General features: G+C 38.2%; 1 protein-coding gene across 2 annotated transcripts in view; it reads right to left on the bottom strand.

Annotated features, from left to right (window-relative positions):
• Nucleotides 1–19016, bottom strand: part of tgfbr3 (transforming growth factor, beta receptor III) — a 179584-nt gene that overhangs the window by 34654 nt on the left and 125914 nt on the right. For both annotated transcript variants that reach the window (XM_060830602.1, XM_060830601.1), the window contains exons 6-7: nt 17402–17570; nt 13912–14059 (exon numbers count right to left, since the gene is read on the bottom strand). In XM_060830602.1, the coding sequence (XP_060686585.1) occupies nt 13912–14059; nt 17402–17570 (317 nt within the window). The remainder of the gene's footprint in view (nt 1–13911; nt 14060–17401; nt 17571–19016) is intronic.

Here is a 19016-nt window from a genome sequence, read left to right as displayed (position 1 = left end):
GATTACTTCAATTACCCTGACCTGTGCCTTGTGGATGTGAATAGGTTTGAGTCACTAGATAAGTTGTTTGCTGTTCAGCTCAACCAAATGTCTATAATATTTTAAACCACAATGTGTTAATTAAACATTAATGAAAGAAATCCCATTTTATCTACAGTTTTAGTTTGTTAATATTATTTTACAGATTAAACATTTGCCACCTAACAAACAGATTGCATCTCATCATTACAAAAAGTATACACAGCTCAGGTTAGAAGTATAAAAGAATCACAATAGCCAAAGCAAAATTTCCAGTCATTTTATTATAGCCCCAAACTGAACTCATTCCCAAACAGAGTATTTGGCATTGCTCCCATTATGGTTCTTCATCCCCAAAAGACATACGATAGCATCGCTGCAGCTGTACAGAGAGGATGTGAGCTATAACTAAACACACAATGACAGTGTGAAATAAACCAAGTAACAACTTTACTTAGTTGTCTGCAGTAATGTAAAATTATATATCCGTGACTAAATATATTTCACTGTAGTCAATATATTTCTTTTTAGAAATCCAAAGTTTTGCAAGCTAAATCAGTGTCTTGTTATTTTTTTTTAAAGAGTTCATATTATGATTGCACAATTAATGCAAACAAAACTAGCTTCAAGTGTACTTGCAAACCTATTGTTAGAATTATAATACTTTAAGTGCAGTATATGGGATATAGCAATTTGTGGTGTGGGAACTTCAATACTATGCTAATCATGATTTGGGAACAATATTGATTATCAAATCATTGAGGAAATTAATGGCCAATTCTTTGCATATAAATCATGACATACCTTAATCATTTCATTCCCAATTACTTGGGATCTGTTTGAAATGTACATTTGGGCGGCACGGTGGCACAGTGGTTAGCACTGCTGTCTCACAGCGCCTGTAGACCCGGGTTCAATTCCCGACTCAGGCGACTGACTGTGTGGAGTTTGCACGTTCTCCCCGTGTCTGCGTGGGTTTCCTCCGGGTGCTCCGGTTTCCTCCCACAGTCACAAAGATGTGCGGGTCAGGTGAATTGGCCAAGCTAAATTGCCCGTAGTGTTAGGTAAGGGGTAAATGTAGGGGTATGGGTGGGTTGCGCTTCGGCGGGTCGGTGTGGACTTGTTGGGCCGAAGGGCCTGTTTCCACACTGTAAGTCTAATCTAATCAATTAAAAAACCCACTGAAAGAAGGGTTGTCTGGTAATGATTCTGAGGAAGGGCCACTTAACCTGAAGTGATAACTGAATTCTCTCCACAGATGCTGCCAGATGTGTTAAGCTTTTCTAGCTTTTTTTTGCCTCTGGTAATGATAGCTTACATCATTACATTTAAAAAATATATCTAAAGATTAAAAAAAAGTCCATGACTAAATTAAGTCGTCAGTTTACAAGTATTATACCATTTTACAAAACCTTCTGCTACCTAACTGTTGTCACAGCTTATATTTCATTTTGGACTCCTTTGCTGACTGATGATTTTTGACCACGTTAATCTGTCACTAATTGTTCAATCTGATCAGAAAATTCCTTAAGTTATATTTAGCTCATCTGCCATCCCTCCTACCCCACCTATTGCCCTTGTCCAATATACTAATTTAAACAAAATTATATTTAGTACCACTCTTCCCTCTCTTTTAGAAATCCTACTCAAGAATCTGGAGAACAAAAGTCTACAAAGGCACCTGCAATGAAGGTTCATAATATATTTTTGGTATTTGAGAACCTGGGTTCTAAAGTTGAGGGAAAATGGATATTAAATTACATTTCTGTGAAGACCTGTTTTCTTTAAGAATAATCAGTCATTTTTGTACAGCACGTTTGGAGGTATTGTCTTTGCTGAAGATTTTATTTAAGAGTCTCCATTTGTTCTCTCAGGTGGATATAAAAACACTGCATTGCACAATTTAAAGAAGAGCAATGAATGATCTCTGGTGTCCTGGCCAATATTTGTCCCTCAGTCTCATTAATAATCTGATTATCTGGGCCTTGTCACATTTCTCTTTGTGGGGACTTGTTATGCACAGATATGTTTCCTACATTTATCGCTTCAAATGTACTACATCTTCTGTCAAATGCTTTTGAATATTCAGAGGCAATGAAAAGCACTATGTAAGTGCTAACTCCTAGGGAAATGGATGGGAGAGGAGAGATGCCAGATGGACTAAACAATAATTTAAGTGCTAGCTCCTTGTCTATTTTACAAATTTAGCCACTCAATTGTCTTTCTGGTTTTTAATACTTTAATTATATTTTTGGAAGCTCCACCCTCTCCCAAAAGCCTTTGGTTGGTCTTGATATTTTCAAGGAAGGCATCCTTGCAAGAGGATTTGCAGTAGGTTAAAATCTTCTAGGAGAAAGTGAGGACTGCAGATGCTGGAGATCAGAACTGAAAATGTGTTGCTGGAAAAGTGCAGCAGGTCAGGCAACATCCAAGGAGCAGGAGAATCGACATTTCGGGCATGAGCCCTTCTTCAGGAATGAGGAGAGTGTGCCAAGCAGGCTAAGATAAAAGTTAGGGAAGAGGGACTTGGAGGAGGGGAATTGGAAGTGCGATAGGTGGAAGGAGGTTAAGGTGAGGGTGATGCTGAGTTCGAGGGTTGGGACTGAGACAAGGTGGGGGGAGGGGAAATGAGGAAACTAGAGAAATCTGAGTTCATCCCTTGTGGTTGGAGGGTTCCTAGGCGGAAGATGAGGCGCTCTTCCTCCAGCCGTCGTGTTACTATGGTCTGGCGATGGAGGAGTCCAAGGACTTGCATGTCCTTGGTGGAGTGGGAGGGGGAGTTGAAGTGTTGAGCCATGGGGTGATTGGGTTGGTTGGTCCGGGTGTCCCAGAGGTGACCAAAGTTGTGATTCGCAGGAATGGAATTTGGATTGAACAATCTTAGCATGTGCTGCGTGCCTCGTTTCCCAGTCAGTTATAGGAATGGATAAAAATGCAAAATCTTTTAGCATATTTGGTGCAGCAATATCTTCACAAAAATTGTGAAAAGCAGAACAACAAATGACAAAATTTACAGTCCCATGGTTTATTTTCTAAAATGTAATTCAATGTATATGGAAGTGAACAAACAAAAAATATTAGTTTATAAAAGTTTCACACACTCAATGCCCAAACATCCAGAAACCAGGGCGGACGTTCTGGGGACATTTGGCAGATAGTGAAATTAAAAGCTTGCCTGATGGTGACTAGGTAACCACTTCTGACAGGTTTTTATGACTATCTGATTCACTAACCTCCTTCAGGAAAGGAAAGATATCTCTTTATATGGTCTGGCCTACAAGCAACTCCAAACTCATAATGAGATGGTGGACACTCAAATACCTTCTGGATAATTAGGGATGTGCAAAAGATGCTGGCCTAGTTACAACCGTCCACATTCTACGAATGAGTAAAAAAAGCACACATAAAACCCAGAGGGCAGGATTTCTCAGATGGTGGGGCTTCCCATTCTATTACCCAACCTATCCAAAAGTGAGTGGATAATGCATCCTGCTGATCATGGCAGTTTCACAGCATTTTAAACCTCCACAAAGCATTAACTGACTGGAGACAGCTTTTGCCCACGCAACCATGAAAACTCCCACCTTAGAGATCTGCCAGTCAAACTGATTGGTCAGCAGTTCTATAATCAGGTGATATGAGCTCAAAATAGATTCAAAGTTTTGATTTGAATGAAGCATCCTTCAATAAGATAGACTGGATCATGAGTGTGTGTTAAATCTGCATTAAATGCTAACTTCTGATGGTTGGCCAGGGTAGTGATGTCTTCATTCTTGGTCATAGAGATGTTATGCTCACAAAGGGGATAACGTAACAAAAATATCAGGAAATATCACAAACACTGCTAGCTTGTAAATCTTTTAAAGATTTGGAATCTGAAGTAATAATGAACTTTTACTTCCATTGTAAATTGGTGGAAGTCAATAGACAAATGATTTTTCACAAATGATTTATATATCCCTGTTTCTTCAAAATTATCCCACAACTGGCTTTGGATACCACAGCTATTTTAGAGGACAGTATTTGAATAAAAGAGGGGGAAGGAGAGAGGAATTTATTTCCAATGCATGAGTGAAAGTGGACAGAAGAACAGGTTAAACTCCGAATTCAGACCTACAAATGTATTTTATTTATGTATCATTACCTTTTTGACGACACATTCAGAAAACATTTTACTCTTGGCATCTGTAAAACAACCACCAATTGACAGCATTGGGCCAAATAAATTTGACCATGGGAATATCACATCAAGAAAATCCTTTATAGACCTTTCAGTAGCCTATCCATTTTCAGACAAGAATACACACATTCCATAAATTTCATGGTTAAAATAATTTTTCCATTGAAATGTCTGATCATTTCACATGCATAATGCAGTGTATCTTCGCTAAATTCCCCATTTGTTCCTCATTCGGTTTCTCCTTAATGTGACCAAATTTTAATCCTTTCCCACTGAAAATTCCCATGAAATCATCAATACTCCACTCAGAGTGACACTGTGGCTGTATTGTTTTTCGGAGCATTGCTTTTTTACTTCAGGAAACAAAGTTATGTTTAATTATTTAATTTGATTGTTTATTTCTTCTTTAGAAACCTGTAAAATACAATAAGGTTATATTTCACACCGACGCTATTCCACCAGACCACTCTAGTTTTCATCAGGCATCAACTCTTCTGATTTTTATCTTTAATTAGCTATAAATTCAATGTCTACAAGTTTATTTTCAGTATTTGTATTTTTTTTTTAAAGTTTTTGATCATTATGTTTAATACTTCTGTATATTCATTTTAGTTTAATTTAAAAGAAAGTACTCTTTTATAAAGTAGCATTGGATCAATGTAATTGTCACCTACATTACATTATTTTCCACCTACATTAGTTCTCTTTGCAAACGGTCAATTTAATAAATTTGCAAAGAGCATAAATTTACATTAGCTTAAGTATGACTCAAATTCAGGTTTGTCAGATTTCCTGCTCTGCACGATCTTACTGATTTCAAACTGTGGACTGACAGCTGAGTAAATACTTATTTCATAACTGCATTGTCACGACTAGTGCATGGTGAAAGTGAGGACTGCAGGTGCTGGAGATCAGAGTCAAGATTAGAGTGGTGCTGGAAAAGCACAGCAGGTCAGGCAGCATCCGAGCAGCAGCAAAATCAACGTTTCAGGCAAAAGGGCATTAATCATGACTAGTGCATGCCCCATTCCAATTTTCAAAATGCATTTTACTTAGTGTTACTGTCGGGGCCCCATGCATCTCAGAACAGCTAAAGACATTCTTTGATACACAGAGTTATTAAACAATTCATTCTAATACCTTTTTTAGAAACAAAACTATTTGTTAACAACTATTCAAAATGAGCTCACCTATATTTAGTAAATAACCTATAATACAAAGGACAACATGAAATAGGAGTACAGATAATTATAAAATCTGCACAAAGTATATATTGGGAAACTATTCATGGATGATGGCTAATCTCTTCAAGTTTGGACATTGGATATCCAGGCTGTTAGCTGTGATAACAGATGTTTTTCTTGTATTGATTAAAAAAATGGAAGCAAAGACTTTTCCTGCATCATAAACTATAGTTCTTCCCGGCTCGCACAAACTGTGTGGATATCGATGGTGAATAGATGTGTTGTCATCCACAAATGGTTGGCAACAGCACGTACAAAAGTGACTTAATAAAGCAGACACTATTTTGGAATACAGATCTTATGAACCAGGAAGGTTTGATGACTATTTTGAAACCTATACATCTCCAACTGAAAAACAGGTATGCTCCATAGTGTCTGATCAAGTACTTACATATTTTAAATCATAGTAATAGCATATAGGCTAATGAATTTTGGATGTTCACAAAATAAGGTTTTATTATAGATTAGCTCAATTGACATATGTAAAATAGGATGATATAATAATGTCCACAGTTTGCAATCACCTTTTTTGTGCATAAGGGGAAGAATGGATTTTTTCCAGCTTTAATTTGAAATTCCTCTAGTACTAAGCCTTCACAATAAAATGTTAAAAATCACACACCTGATGAAGGAGCGACGCTCTGAAAGCTAGTGTGCTTCCAATTAAACTTGTTGGACTATAACCTGGTGTTGTGTGATTTTTAACTTTGTACACCCCAGTCCAACACCGGCATCTCCAAATCATGACAATAAAATGTACGATGGAAAATTTTAAACAGATAGCATTTTTAAAAAGAAATCTGCACACAGAATCTATAACAGAATTGCAGGAATGAAGCATTTGAGTAAATAGCAACATTGGCATTTAACTTTAAAATCCGAATAGACTCTGCAGCACAATACTGACTGAATGATGCACTGCTGAAAATCCTTTCTTTCAAACAAGAGGTTAAAGTGACGCCCCACCTGTGCACTCAAGCTGAAGTAAAAGATGTAATTGAACAATTCAACAAAAAAAAGGCAGGGAATTTTCCCAAGTGGTTTCTGCAATGTTTATCCTTGAATTAATTACTTTTTCTGCATCTTATTTATTTCTTTGTACTTTTAATTTGTTAATTTGGAAGTGAAAAAGGGCACTCTAATTTTTATCTTGCTTGCTCATTTTTCTGGTTAAAATTAATTAATTGAAATTTTACTTCTACAAAAGGCACAAGTAAAACACAAAAGAATAGGAGCCACAAAAATTAGCTTTTGTGCCTAAATTTTCAACTTTAGGCATCAGGTTGGATGCAATATGCGTGTTGTAGTAATGGATAGCAATATTGTGGGAGTTAGTAGTATGCACTGCAAATACTCAGAGTAGGCAGGCTGCAATGTAAGTCAGTACATAATGTCGGTTTGAGACCACCAATGCCATTTTTGACCTTGCTGTTCATGCTAGCACCCGCTCTTGAACATGTACAAGTGAAATATTCCTTCAACAGTAGGAAGAACCCTCCACTGGTGTTGAAAGGAATTATCAACTACTTTCTGATTAGGTTTGGATCCATTTCTACTGATTTTTGCTCAGTTTGGAGAAGTGCTGAGAGTTTTCTATTCCAGCATAAAGTTAGTGAAGCCTTCAGGAAGTGATGTGGAAAATGGTAAAGGCTTTGGTTTTTAGATTAGATTACTTAAAGTGTGGAAACAGGGCCTTCAGCCCAACAAGTCCACACTGACCCGCCGAAGTGTAACCCACCCAGACCCATTCTCCTACATTTACTCCTTCACCTAACACTACGGGCAATTTAGCATGGCCAATTCACCTAACCTGCACATTTCTGGATTGTGGGAGGAAACCAGAGCACCCGGAGGAAACCTATGCAGACACGGGGAGAATGTGCAAACTCCACACAGAGAGTTGCCTGAGGTGGGAATTGAACCCGGGTCTCTGGCGCTGTGAGGCAGCAGTGCTCACCACTGTGCCACCATGCCACCCACATTTTTTTTTCTCTATAATGCTATTTTTGATATGTTGCCCCCAATCTCAATTGTAAATCATTGGTCAGACCACATTTTAGTCAGGCTTTGGTTCTGACTTTATGGGTTCTGCTCAGACTGCTTGTTCTCAACCATAGGTGTTATAGCCCCCACTATAAAGGAGATTTAGCAGCAGCAAAGCCCACACAGTGAGAAGAAAGGTTCTCAAAAGGTTCTTTATACAGTTAGAGTCATTAGGTAAAAATTCACTTACCTTAACCTCACTGAGGGACAGTGTGTGTAACATCACCATTTTACAAAAATGACGCTCATCAAAATGTTCAATGGAGCAGACCTCCAGCTTCACAGCAAGAGAAGCCCAGCCTGCCAGCAGCTCTCAAGGTGACTATGGCTATGAGTTTGTTTTTGCATCAAAATCTTTTTGTATTGCAGCAGATGGCAGCCACATTATCTCCTCCTGATATTTAATATATAAATATCATATTGTGATGTGATCTATAAGGGATGTATGTTCTTTGTCCATAACTCCGGCAGTCTTTGACAGAAGCTTTAACTTTTGTGAGGATGAGCAAATTGTTTATGCAGTTTCATATCACCCTCTTATCAGCCAGAGTCCTACCTGCTGAGGTCAATGATGCTTGTTGGATTACTTGACAAGAAAGGCCTAGCTTCTTCAAAGGAAGTTAGTAATGTCAAGACCTTGTGAACTACAAGTTTATCAGTTTACCGTATAAAAATGCTTTATCATTCTCCATGCACAACTGCATTATGCATTTTTCCAAAGGCTCACTCAATAATAAGTGTGTTAGTCTGGATGATACCAGTAAACATGAAACAATGCAGTCCAGCAAGATGGAAATGGGTTACGATCCCGTAATTGAAAGCAGGTAGAGCTTTCATATTCCTTGACATTATTTCGGCCTGCTTTGTCCAGAGTTTCTGAATAACAGTTCGGCCAATCAATGCTACACACGGTAGAGGCACAATCACTACCTAGTGCAGCATCAACCAGCAACTAAGATGCTCACAGACCAAGTTAAGCCTGTGTCCACTCTCAACATTTTCTTGCTGTTCAGCCTCATCACATGTGCCCTCAGAACCATGTGTTGCATAATGGCTTCAAATACTTTACTCCTTATTCTTGAACAATTCCTGACAGTGACAGATTTAAACTGGAAACATGTATTTATTTTCTGTGGATTTCTGGGATCGTCCGTTATCACCCTAATCTTGCATTTTCCCACATTCAGAAACCTCTTAAAAGTATGACCCCTCGCAAAATGTCTAGCAGCAATTCTACCCTAAGGATAAAGCCAAAGCCATACCTTGTTGCTTCTTCGCCTGTGACTACAGCCTTTTTGACTTTCAAAGTCAGTTATTATCAAGTCTTTCATTCTTTGTATCATGGCAGAACTCCCAACTTGTCCTTAAAAAGGTAACTGAAATGTATTGGCTCCCTAAAAATGTTATACCAGAGCAGCAGCTACTTGTCCAAAAAGGGAATCATGATGCAAAATTCAACAGTTATAAAACTAAAAGTTTCCACACATGAAATTTGTGTGCAATCTAATAATTTAATTGCCAATAGAAACCTTGGATTTTCAAGTGAATTTCATCAGTCTTTTGTACAACCTTTCAAACTCAAGTTACATTCTTCCATGGACTCAGTATCAATATTTGATAAATTTAAAAAGATGAGTCATGACTTGTTGACTTCCAACAAATCAGCCCATTTGTAAATTTTGTTCATAAATTGTATCAATCTATTCTGTATCAGATCAGTTACATTCAATTCCAAAAATGTTTTATTCCTAATTTTATTCCTTTCTGGTAAGGATAAAACTAAAATCATATCTTGCTTCTTTTGGACTGGAGAAATGACACAAGTCCACATCTCCTCTTCATTCTTTCATTACTTATGTGGCTCCAATTCTGAAACACCAGAATTCATGATTCTGCTTCTGTCAGAAAAAAATGGGTTACATTCTCCTTTATCTTCCCACCGCAAGTGTTCAAAATTCATCCACTGCTACCATATTTTTTACAAACTAATATCTATGGGCTGAATTAGGCAACAAGATACTTTCAGAGATCTAGAAGTGTGAAATTGCCAATCTATAGTTTAGCATGTCAGTTTACATCTTGCACTTCTGGATCCTTGCTCTGTGCAGGAGCCAAACTCTCCTGCTGGTGAAGAGCCCAGCACCACTTTTTAAAATACAAAATAAAGCTACTCATCCAATTCACAAGTTATCCAGATTATCATCGCCCACCAGGGCCAGTGTGACATAACAGAAATCAAAGGGGAGGAAGTAATGGGGTAGGGGTGGGTAACTTAATCAAAATGATGTTGGTGAGGACGGAGCATTGTGCACCCATGCTCCTATAATGGTGACCTGTCTCCAACTGCTTCAAGGATACCAGTGGAAGAACCCAGACATTTTTTTTTAAACCCACTACTAAATCATGTAATTGAATCACTAAACAAGTAACAACTAACAACCACCACATTGCATTAAAAAAAAGTGAGGAAAACAAGGGAGGGGTTAAATCAAAATGATGCTGAAAGGGGAGATAATACACTCCACCCCCGACCCCCAGTATCCTCTCTCTAAGTGCCTCAAGGGAATACAAAGTTCAATGAGCAATACCTGCTCTTGATCAACTCAGTTGTTCTGGTCAACCTTTAGGGCTCTTAGGGTGCCGTGGTAATGTTTCTACCTCTGAATCGGGGAGCCCAAGTACATTTTCCAGAGGTGCGTAATAACATCTTTGAATAAGTTGACTACGAAAATCTTTCTGGTTGATGCTTAGGGCTTTTGTGGTGCAGTGGTAGTGTCCATACCTCTAAGTCAGAAGGCCTAGGTTCAAGTCTCACCTGCTATAGAGGTGTCTAATAACATCTCTGGATTAGTAGTTGAGGTAAAACAAAAATTCTGGTTGACCCTTACAAATATCTGCATTTCTAATAAAAGCACATATGTTTTCCTGCAGTTGATGCTAGGTCAGATGTTAATTTTAAATCGGAGATACATAACATCTTTGCATAACAAAAAAATTAAGGATATTGTCCAAAGGCAGGTATATGGAGATAAGCCACAGATCAGCCACGATTTGATTGAGTGATGGAACAGGCTTGAGGGCCTTCATGGCTTATTCCTGTTCCCATGTTCCATAATACTGTGTGGTCCCTTTAGCGATACCGATTGAGGGATTAACGTTGACCCGAATACCAGTGATGACTCCCCTGCCACCTGACAATGCAAATGTGGCTACGGTTAAATAGCTCATCTGAAAGACAGCACCTCCAACAGTGGAACACTGTTTCAGTAGTGCACTAGAGTTTCGGGCCAGGTGTTTTTGCACAAGTCTCTGGGGATATTTACATGATGTCATTAAAATGAATTTCTATGATTCTATGAAGAAACAAATAGGTAGCTCTTCAAATTTACAGTTAGGGTGCAAGGACAATCTCTTATTGATTTCAGTATCAAAAAAAGCTCTTAAATGTGTTAATACTGCAATAGGGTGTTCCAAAAGCAGCTCTATAATAGCTCCACATTTTGAAAAGTCTGATAATTAGACTGACATACATGAAATCAATTAAGCATAAGAAACGTGAGTTTATTCCACAATTATTGCCTTTACATGTGGTAAATTTTCCCTTTCATCTTCAGCCAGTTTCACATTTTAATAAAGTGAGTCAATCTATCTTTAATCTTAGTACGGAGAGTTAAGACACATAGGACTAATGATTTTTCAATATTTGAATATTTGCAATATTTTTCTAATGCTTGCACTGAATCAAATCTTAAGCAGTATTTAAATGTGTGGTATTAAAACAGCAGAAAGGAAAATATATCCAACAGTTGTAAATGCAGCAATACTAAAATGCAGTGTTCACATCGTATTATTCAGGAAGTTATGGGTTTGATACTTCTGAAGTAAATTATTGACTCATCAATTTATCAATTAGTTTATCTTCAGCATCTGTGATGGATCACTAATGAAAATGCGGGTGCAAAATATCACCCAATGGTCTATGTAACACAATGGCAGTGCCAGAGGATTGGAAGATAGCTAATATGATACCATTAATCAAGAAGGGTGGCAGGGATAAACCAGGGAATTATGGCCAGTGAATCCAACACCAGTAGTTATAACACTTCTGGAAAAACTCTGAGGAATTTATTTCCACTTGGAGAGACAAAGATTAATTGGGTCTGGTCAGCAAGGTTTTATCAGAGGGAATGAAATGTTCAAATCATGTAATCGATTGAGTTGTTTGGGGGAGTTAACCAGGTGCATGGATGAAGGTAGTGAATTAATGTGGTCTACATGGACTTCAGTAAGGCTTTTTATAAGTGTCATATGGGCACTGGTCAAGAGGTTAAAAGCCCACGGGATCCACATTAATTGGTTCTATAACTGGTAGGTGCAAAGGATGCTGGTAGAAAGTTAATTTTGTGACTGGAAGCCACATCTAGTGGTTTATTGCAGAGATTGGTACTGTTTGTAATATGCTTCGTGATCTAGATATGAATATTGGATGTTTTTGCAAGTGCACAGATGACACCAAAATTAGAGGTATGATAAATAAAGAGGGGGAATGTTTAGACTGCAGATGATAAGAGACTGGTCAGATGAATAGAACCGTGGCACATGACGTTTAATCCTGAAAAAAGTATGGAGTGAAGTATTTTGGGGCCACCTACAGTGCATCGAGGGTAGGAGTTGGGAGGTCATATTGTGGCGTACAGGACATTGCTTAGGCGATTTTTGAAATATTGTGTGCAATTCTAGTCTTTCTCCTTTTGGAATGATGTTGTGAAATTTGAAAGGGTTTAGAAAAGATTTACAAGGTTGTTGCCAGGGTTGGAGGATTTGAGCATTAGGGAGAGGTTGAATAGGCTGGGGCTGTTTTCCCTGGAGCAGCGGAGCTGAGGGGTGACCTTACAGAGGTTTATAAAATCATGAGGGGCATAGATGGGGTAAATAGACAAGGTCTTTTCCCTGGGCTGGGGAAATCCAGAACTAGAGGGCATTGGTTAGGGTGAGAGGGGAAAAATTTAAAAAGGACCTAAGGGGCAACTTTTTCACACAGAGGATAGTGTATATGGAATGAGCTGTCAGTGGATTGTGGTATCTGGAACTCTGTCTGAAAAGGTGAAACAAGCAGCAACCATTTCAACAGTGAAGTATTTAGATGAATAGTTTAAATATTATAGCATACAAGGCTATGAACCAAGGGCTGGGAAATGGGAGTGGAGTAGATAGATACTCAATGGCTGGCACAGAACCAGTGGGTTGGAAGGCCTCTTTTAATACTGTCGCACTCTAACTATGAAATCCTCCAAAATCTGAAGGTACTCTTGACTTGTCATTAAAAACTATTCAAAAAAAGGATGAAAACATGCTTCAACAAGACTGGAAAAATGCGATGAACTTAAAAAAAAGGAACAGCATTATGTGCCCTTGAGTGCAAGAATCAATAAGCAGTATAATTAGTTTTTGAAGATTTCATGCAACTACAGAGCTCAACAGCCAACAGCTGAGGAAATTAACTGCTTATGACCACCAGAAAAATGCATTTTCTGTATCTCCTTTTTCATATTACACACTTCAGTGCCCTAACCTGTTTTTGCAAAGTAAGTCATTCCTGATGAAGGGCTTATGCTTGAAACGTCGAATTCTCTATTCCTGAGATGCTGCCTGGCCTGCTGTGCTTTGACCAGCAACACATTTTCAGCTGTGATCTCCAGCATCTGCAGACCTCATTTTTTACTCAAAGTAAAGTCATGGAAGATAAAGCTTTTGCAAAGAATTAAACTTCTTTTATAATGATCTGTAATCATCAACCTAAAAGTATCAAACATTACATTGTTTCAAGTAACGCATGTTAGGAAGGAGAAACAAACTGTGACAGATTAACATTTTTCAGAAATTTTTCTTTTGGAATTTCACTTCATTACAGTAATTTAACATTTCTCAAAGTTGTCTGTTAGTTTTCCTTTAAATTAATTTGTGGGATGTGGATGTCGCTGGCTGAGTCAGCATTTAGTACCCATTCCTAGTTGCCCTTGAGAAGGTGGTGGTGAGCTTTTCTTGGACTGCTGCAGCCCACCTGCAATGGGTTGACTCACAATGCCATTAGGGAGGGAATTCCAGGATTTTTATCCAGCAACAGTGAAGGAACGCTGATATATTTCCAGGTCAGAATGGTGAGTGGCTTGGAGGGGAACTTGAAGGTGGTGGTGTTCCCATGTAGATGTTGCCTTTGTCTTTCTAGATGGAAGTGGTTGTGGGTTTGAAATGTGCTATTGGTGTATCTTTGGTGAATTTCTGCAGTGCATTTTAATTTAAGTTAATTCACCATGATTATTAATAACTCTTCACCAGGTAATCCAATGCTAAACCCAGTTTTATTAGTTTGATTTCAGTAAAGAAGAATTAATTCACTGAAACATTTTTTTATGCTCAAATACTTACAATCACTTCCAGCTTTCCATTAACTTCATGTGTGTTGATTACCCAATTGACTGCTTTCCCACATTTGAGGATCAGCAATATGTTTCTGGAAATCATAGTGTCTGCATGCACAGGTCGTATGTCAATAACAATGTCCACCTTGAAAATTCTGCAACAGAAGAGCATAAAAAAAGTTAAGTGAATGTGCCAGAAATCTTACTTATCCTGAACTTTTACCAACTGAGTGCGTCTCTAGTGTCTGGCCAGTTGATTATAAAATTGGATTTAATCCCAGACAATAGAACATGTGCAAAACAGCCTTCAATATGCATTAGAAAATTATTCACAATAACATTCTCTCAAAATAATTCTACATACTTTTTCCAGTAGTAGTTGATGGGTCAGATTTTGCAAAGAGCACAATTTGACCATAAACCAATTTATCTTAACTAAATATTTAACTTGCACATAAAAAAATATCTTTCGCATTTTGATCTGGCTGAATATCAACTAGTTCAAAGTTTTTCTTTTAAGAAACTGCATAACTCTACTACTTCCACTTACCCTCTGGTCCTTGCATCAAGTATGACACAGATCAGTCAACCTGTTCCTAAGTCTCTGCTACTATTACCAATGGGAACAAGCATGACTCTTACTGATCTTGTGGTCTTTGCTTGGCATACATTAGAAGTACCTTGGCAACATTATTAATTGGGTCACAGCTGATGACCAAATGGAGTTTTGAAATAGGAATTTTAGACCACATGTAAACAAAAAAGGATAATCAAAGCGTTGTGTTCTAATATTCTGCTTTTACAGCTGGGTTAAAATGTGGGAGGCTGAAAAGAAGTGGGAATTCACAAGAGACATTTTTAATGGCAGTTGCATATGTGATATAATAAAGTTAGCTTGTTAAGTTGTGTGCCAACTGAGACTTTGGCAATGTATGCACAACAATGATGCAATGCATTTAAGTATTATCTTGACTTTTTATTGAGAGGTGCTTGCCAGGTGATCTGGAAACTAAGTCTAATTCTTAATTGTAGAAATTTGGTTTTGTAATCTGAAGGTGTAGTGATTATAATGAGGTCAGCCAGGTGGACCTCATAGAATGAGTTCAGAAGGGACAGTTAATTGTTGGGGCCAGAAAATTTATTGGTATTGATTTTCTCCAGGAGACTGAGAAACAAAGTAGCCAAAGATCAAAGGAGCATTTCCATGGAAACTATAATGGAAGAGAAATACACCTCAATTGTGCACATAAATTAGAGGGCTTGCAGGGACAGAATATGGACTGGAAAGTATAACTATCACAATTACTGACTGAATTGTTCAGGTTAAAACAGCTAATTCAATCTATACCATTAAATGATTACAAGTAGAAGCTTTTACAATCACTTTAAATCAATCTGTTCAGGCATACTATAATACACCTCTGGGGCGGTTCAGACTTGAATCCAGCCCTTCTGGCCCAGAGGTAGGAATAATTTTAAGTAAATGGTACGGAAATATTTCTGTAATGGTGATAAGCTGTCAGAAAATGTAAATTTGATACTTAATGCTTGAGACAGTGTGACATAGGACATTTATTAGTGCAAATTTTTGTGTCATAGTTTGGATGGCAATACATCATCATACAGTATATAAGGAGGGAAGTATAGCTGCAACTATACAAGGCATTAGAGATCCCACATCTGGAGTACTTACTTGAGGAGGGATGTGGTTGCATTGTAAATACTTCATAGGTGGTTCGCAATATTGATTCCAGAGATGAGGGGTTTATCTTATGAACAGAGATTGAGCAATTTAGGCCTGTACTCTGGAGTTTCAAAGATACACAATGTTTAAAAAAGTACATGGGATATTAAGTAAATTTAGGGAGAGATGCACAGATTTTTAACTAGTCATTGGTTGATGGGTTATGGAGACCGAGCAGGAAGTAGGTTTCAGGCCAAGATGAGATCAGTCATGATTGTATTAAATGGCCTGAAGGGCAGAATTATCTACTCCTGCTCCTAATTCTTATAAGCTGGACATTGCAGTTTGACAACCACTTTCAAGAAGCCTGCAGTTTAAATTTTGGTGGCTTGTGATATAATGGTCATCAGGGCCATCTAGATGAATGTTTACGGCACAAAGATTGGGAGAACTGCAGGTGGTGAGGAGGATAACCAAAGGATACAGTAGGATATGGACAGACTGGAGACTTGGGCGAAGAAAGGGTAGATGGAGTTCAATCCAGACAAATGCATATTGCAAGATCTAATGCAGGAGGTAAAGACACGGTAAATGGCAGAACCATTAGCAGTATTAACATACAAAGGTGTACAGGTCCACAGTTCGCTGACATGGCAACACGAATGGATTATGTGGTCATGAAGGCATAATGCATGCTTGTTTGCATCGGTCAGGGGATAAAGTATAAAAATTGGCAAGTCACGTCACAGCTGTATAGAACTTTAGTTAGGGCACACTTGGAGTATTGTGTACAGTTCTGGTTGTCCCACTACAAGAAGGATGTGGAGGCTTTGGAGATAGTTTACCAGCATGTTGTCTGATTTGGAGGGTATTAGCTATGAGGAGAGATTGGACAGACTTGATTTGTTTTCACATGAACATCAGAGGAAGAAGGGCAACCTGATGGAAGTATATAAAATTATGAGAGGCATGGATAGAATGGATAGTCAGTATCTTTTTCCCAGGGTAGAAATGTCAAATACTAGGGGATATAGATTTATAGTAAAAGAGGGTAAGTTTAAAGGAGTTGAGAGAAGCAATTTTTTAAAAATAGTCTGCTTGGAATGCACTGCCATAGGATGTGGTGGCGACAGATACAATAGCAACATTTAAGAGGTAGCTTGACAAATCCGTGAATAGACAGGGAACAGAGGGATATGAACCACGTAGAGGTAAAAGATTTTTAGTTTAGAAAGGCTTCATGCATCAATGCAGTCTTGGCGGGCTAAAGGGTCTGTTCCTGTTCTGTACTGTTCATTGTTCCATGTTAATGCTACCCAAGTAATGAAAGCAGAACCATCATAATGTATATAGTTCATAAATCTGATTACTACATGTCAAAAGTGTTCTCAAGTTCACCAATACAGTACGTATTAGAGATAACAAAACAGGTTGCAATGTTGGTTTTTATTTTTTAAATAACCTATTTGTAAAAATGAATTTATTTTCTGTTTCTCTGCCACAAAATAGAAACTGAGTTAATAAGAAAGCAATGGATACTTAAGAATTACTATGTTGCAACAGAATTGAAAGCTTTGGAATACCTAGATTTGGAGATTAATTGCAGTTTCAAGTGTAATCTCTATTTGGAAATATGCTACATAAATATATAGAAAAATATTTAACTTAAATGCATAATTAATGTTTTGTGACATCCAAAGGTTTTAACATCGCTCTTAATCATAAGTAATGTGACTGATCTTTATTAGACATGTGCGTTAAACTCAGCAATTGAACAGTCCAAGAACACAAAGCAAGTAAAGTATCAATTTACCTGTAAGGACTTGAACTTGGTGATTCAAGTTCAATGAGATGAACTTCCTTTCCTTCTGTTGGGTTGGGTAGTAAACAACCATGTGCAGACTGGGTCTTAAGATATGCTGCAAGATAATTCTGGGATAGAAAATTCTTTTCTATGATGCAAGTTGGTGGCAACAAGGGATCTAGGAGAGGTCAGAAATATTATCTGTGACAATTACAAATGTTTATTAAAATGCCAATTTACAAAATATTATGGAAAACTATCAGTGTTTCAGATAACATTTGTGACACAAATACCAAGCAATGAACATCTCCAACGTGGGTAAATCTAACCATTTCTCCATGGCATTCAAAAGCATACCATTGCGGATTCCCCCACCTCATCATTCTAGGATATAGCACTGACCAGAAATGGAATTAAATCATCCATATGATTACTGTGGCTGCAAAAGCAGGTCAGAGTCTTTGACACACCTCACAGCTCTGCAAGACACAAGTTGGGAGTGTAATGGAATACTTTCCACTTGCTTGGATGAGTCCAAACTCATCCACAACTGCAGTTTTCTCCTCCAAGCCATTCACCATCCCAATTTGCAACTATATGGTTGCTTCTTTATTGCCAAAGGATTAAACCTTCGGAACTCCTTTTCTAACAGCTTTACAGAGACGACCTACTCCACTATGGACTGCAGTGATTCAAAGCAGCAGCTCACCACTACCTTTCCAAGAAAAGTTAGGGATGGGTAACAAATGTTGGCCTAGATAGTGAAGCATACAACCTGTGAAAGAATAGAACAAAACTTAAGGAGCTTGGAATCATCCAGGACAAAGCCGCCCATTAGAACAGCAACCCATCCAACTATGTCTACATTCACTCCATTCAGCACTGACCCACAATGGCAGCAGTGTGTACCACCTATAAGATGTATTACATTAACTTTACCATGCTTCTTTTTGCAGCTCCTTCCAAACCTGCAACCTCCACCACTCTGAAGGCCACGGCCAACAGACATATGGGAATACAACGTCCTGTAAACCCCCTCTAAGTAACATACCTCATATCTTAGAAGTATGTTGTCATTCTTTCACCTGCACTGGATCAAAATCCTGGAACTATCTTTCCAACACCACAGGGATGGAAGTGTTTTAAGAAGGTAACTCGCCATCTGAAGTGCAATTAAAATGGACAACTAAAGGGCTTTTGCCCGAAACGTTGATTTCACTGCTCCTTGGATGCTGCCTGAACTGCTGTGCTCTTCCAGCACCACTAATCCAGTATCTGGTTTCCAGCATCTGCAGTCATTGTTTTTACCTCATTGGTTTTAACCCTCCTGCGAATCCTCTTGCAAGGATGCCTGCCTTGAAGAAGTTTTCCTCCTCTCTCTACGAGAATCTCAGGCCTTTATTCCTGATGAAGGGCTTTTTGCCCGAAACGTCGATTTTGCTGCTCCTTGGATGCTGCCTGAACTGCTGTGCTCTTCTAGCACCACTAATCCAGAAGTATAGCAATGCCCATATCCCATGAAAGAACAACAGATAATATGCATTCCTTGGTATGAGGTAATATACATACATAATACTAACATATAGTTTAGGAAGATAAACAAAGGTCACTATGAATTTGAATA

Source organism: Hemiscyllium ocellatum, chromosome 9, assembly GCF_020745735.1.
Source record: "Hemiscyllium ocellatum isolate sHemOce1 chromosome 9, sHemOce1.pat.X.cur, whole genome shotgun sequence".
Taxonomy (NCBI): domain Eukaryota; kingdom Metazoa; phylum Chordata; class Chondrichthyes; order Orectolobiformes; family Hemiscylliidae; genus Hemiscyllium; species Hemiscyllium ocellatum.
Note: the sequence above shows the minus strand (reverse complement) of the source record. Positions and strands in the feature narration are given on the sequence as shown.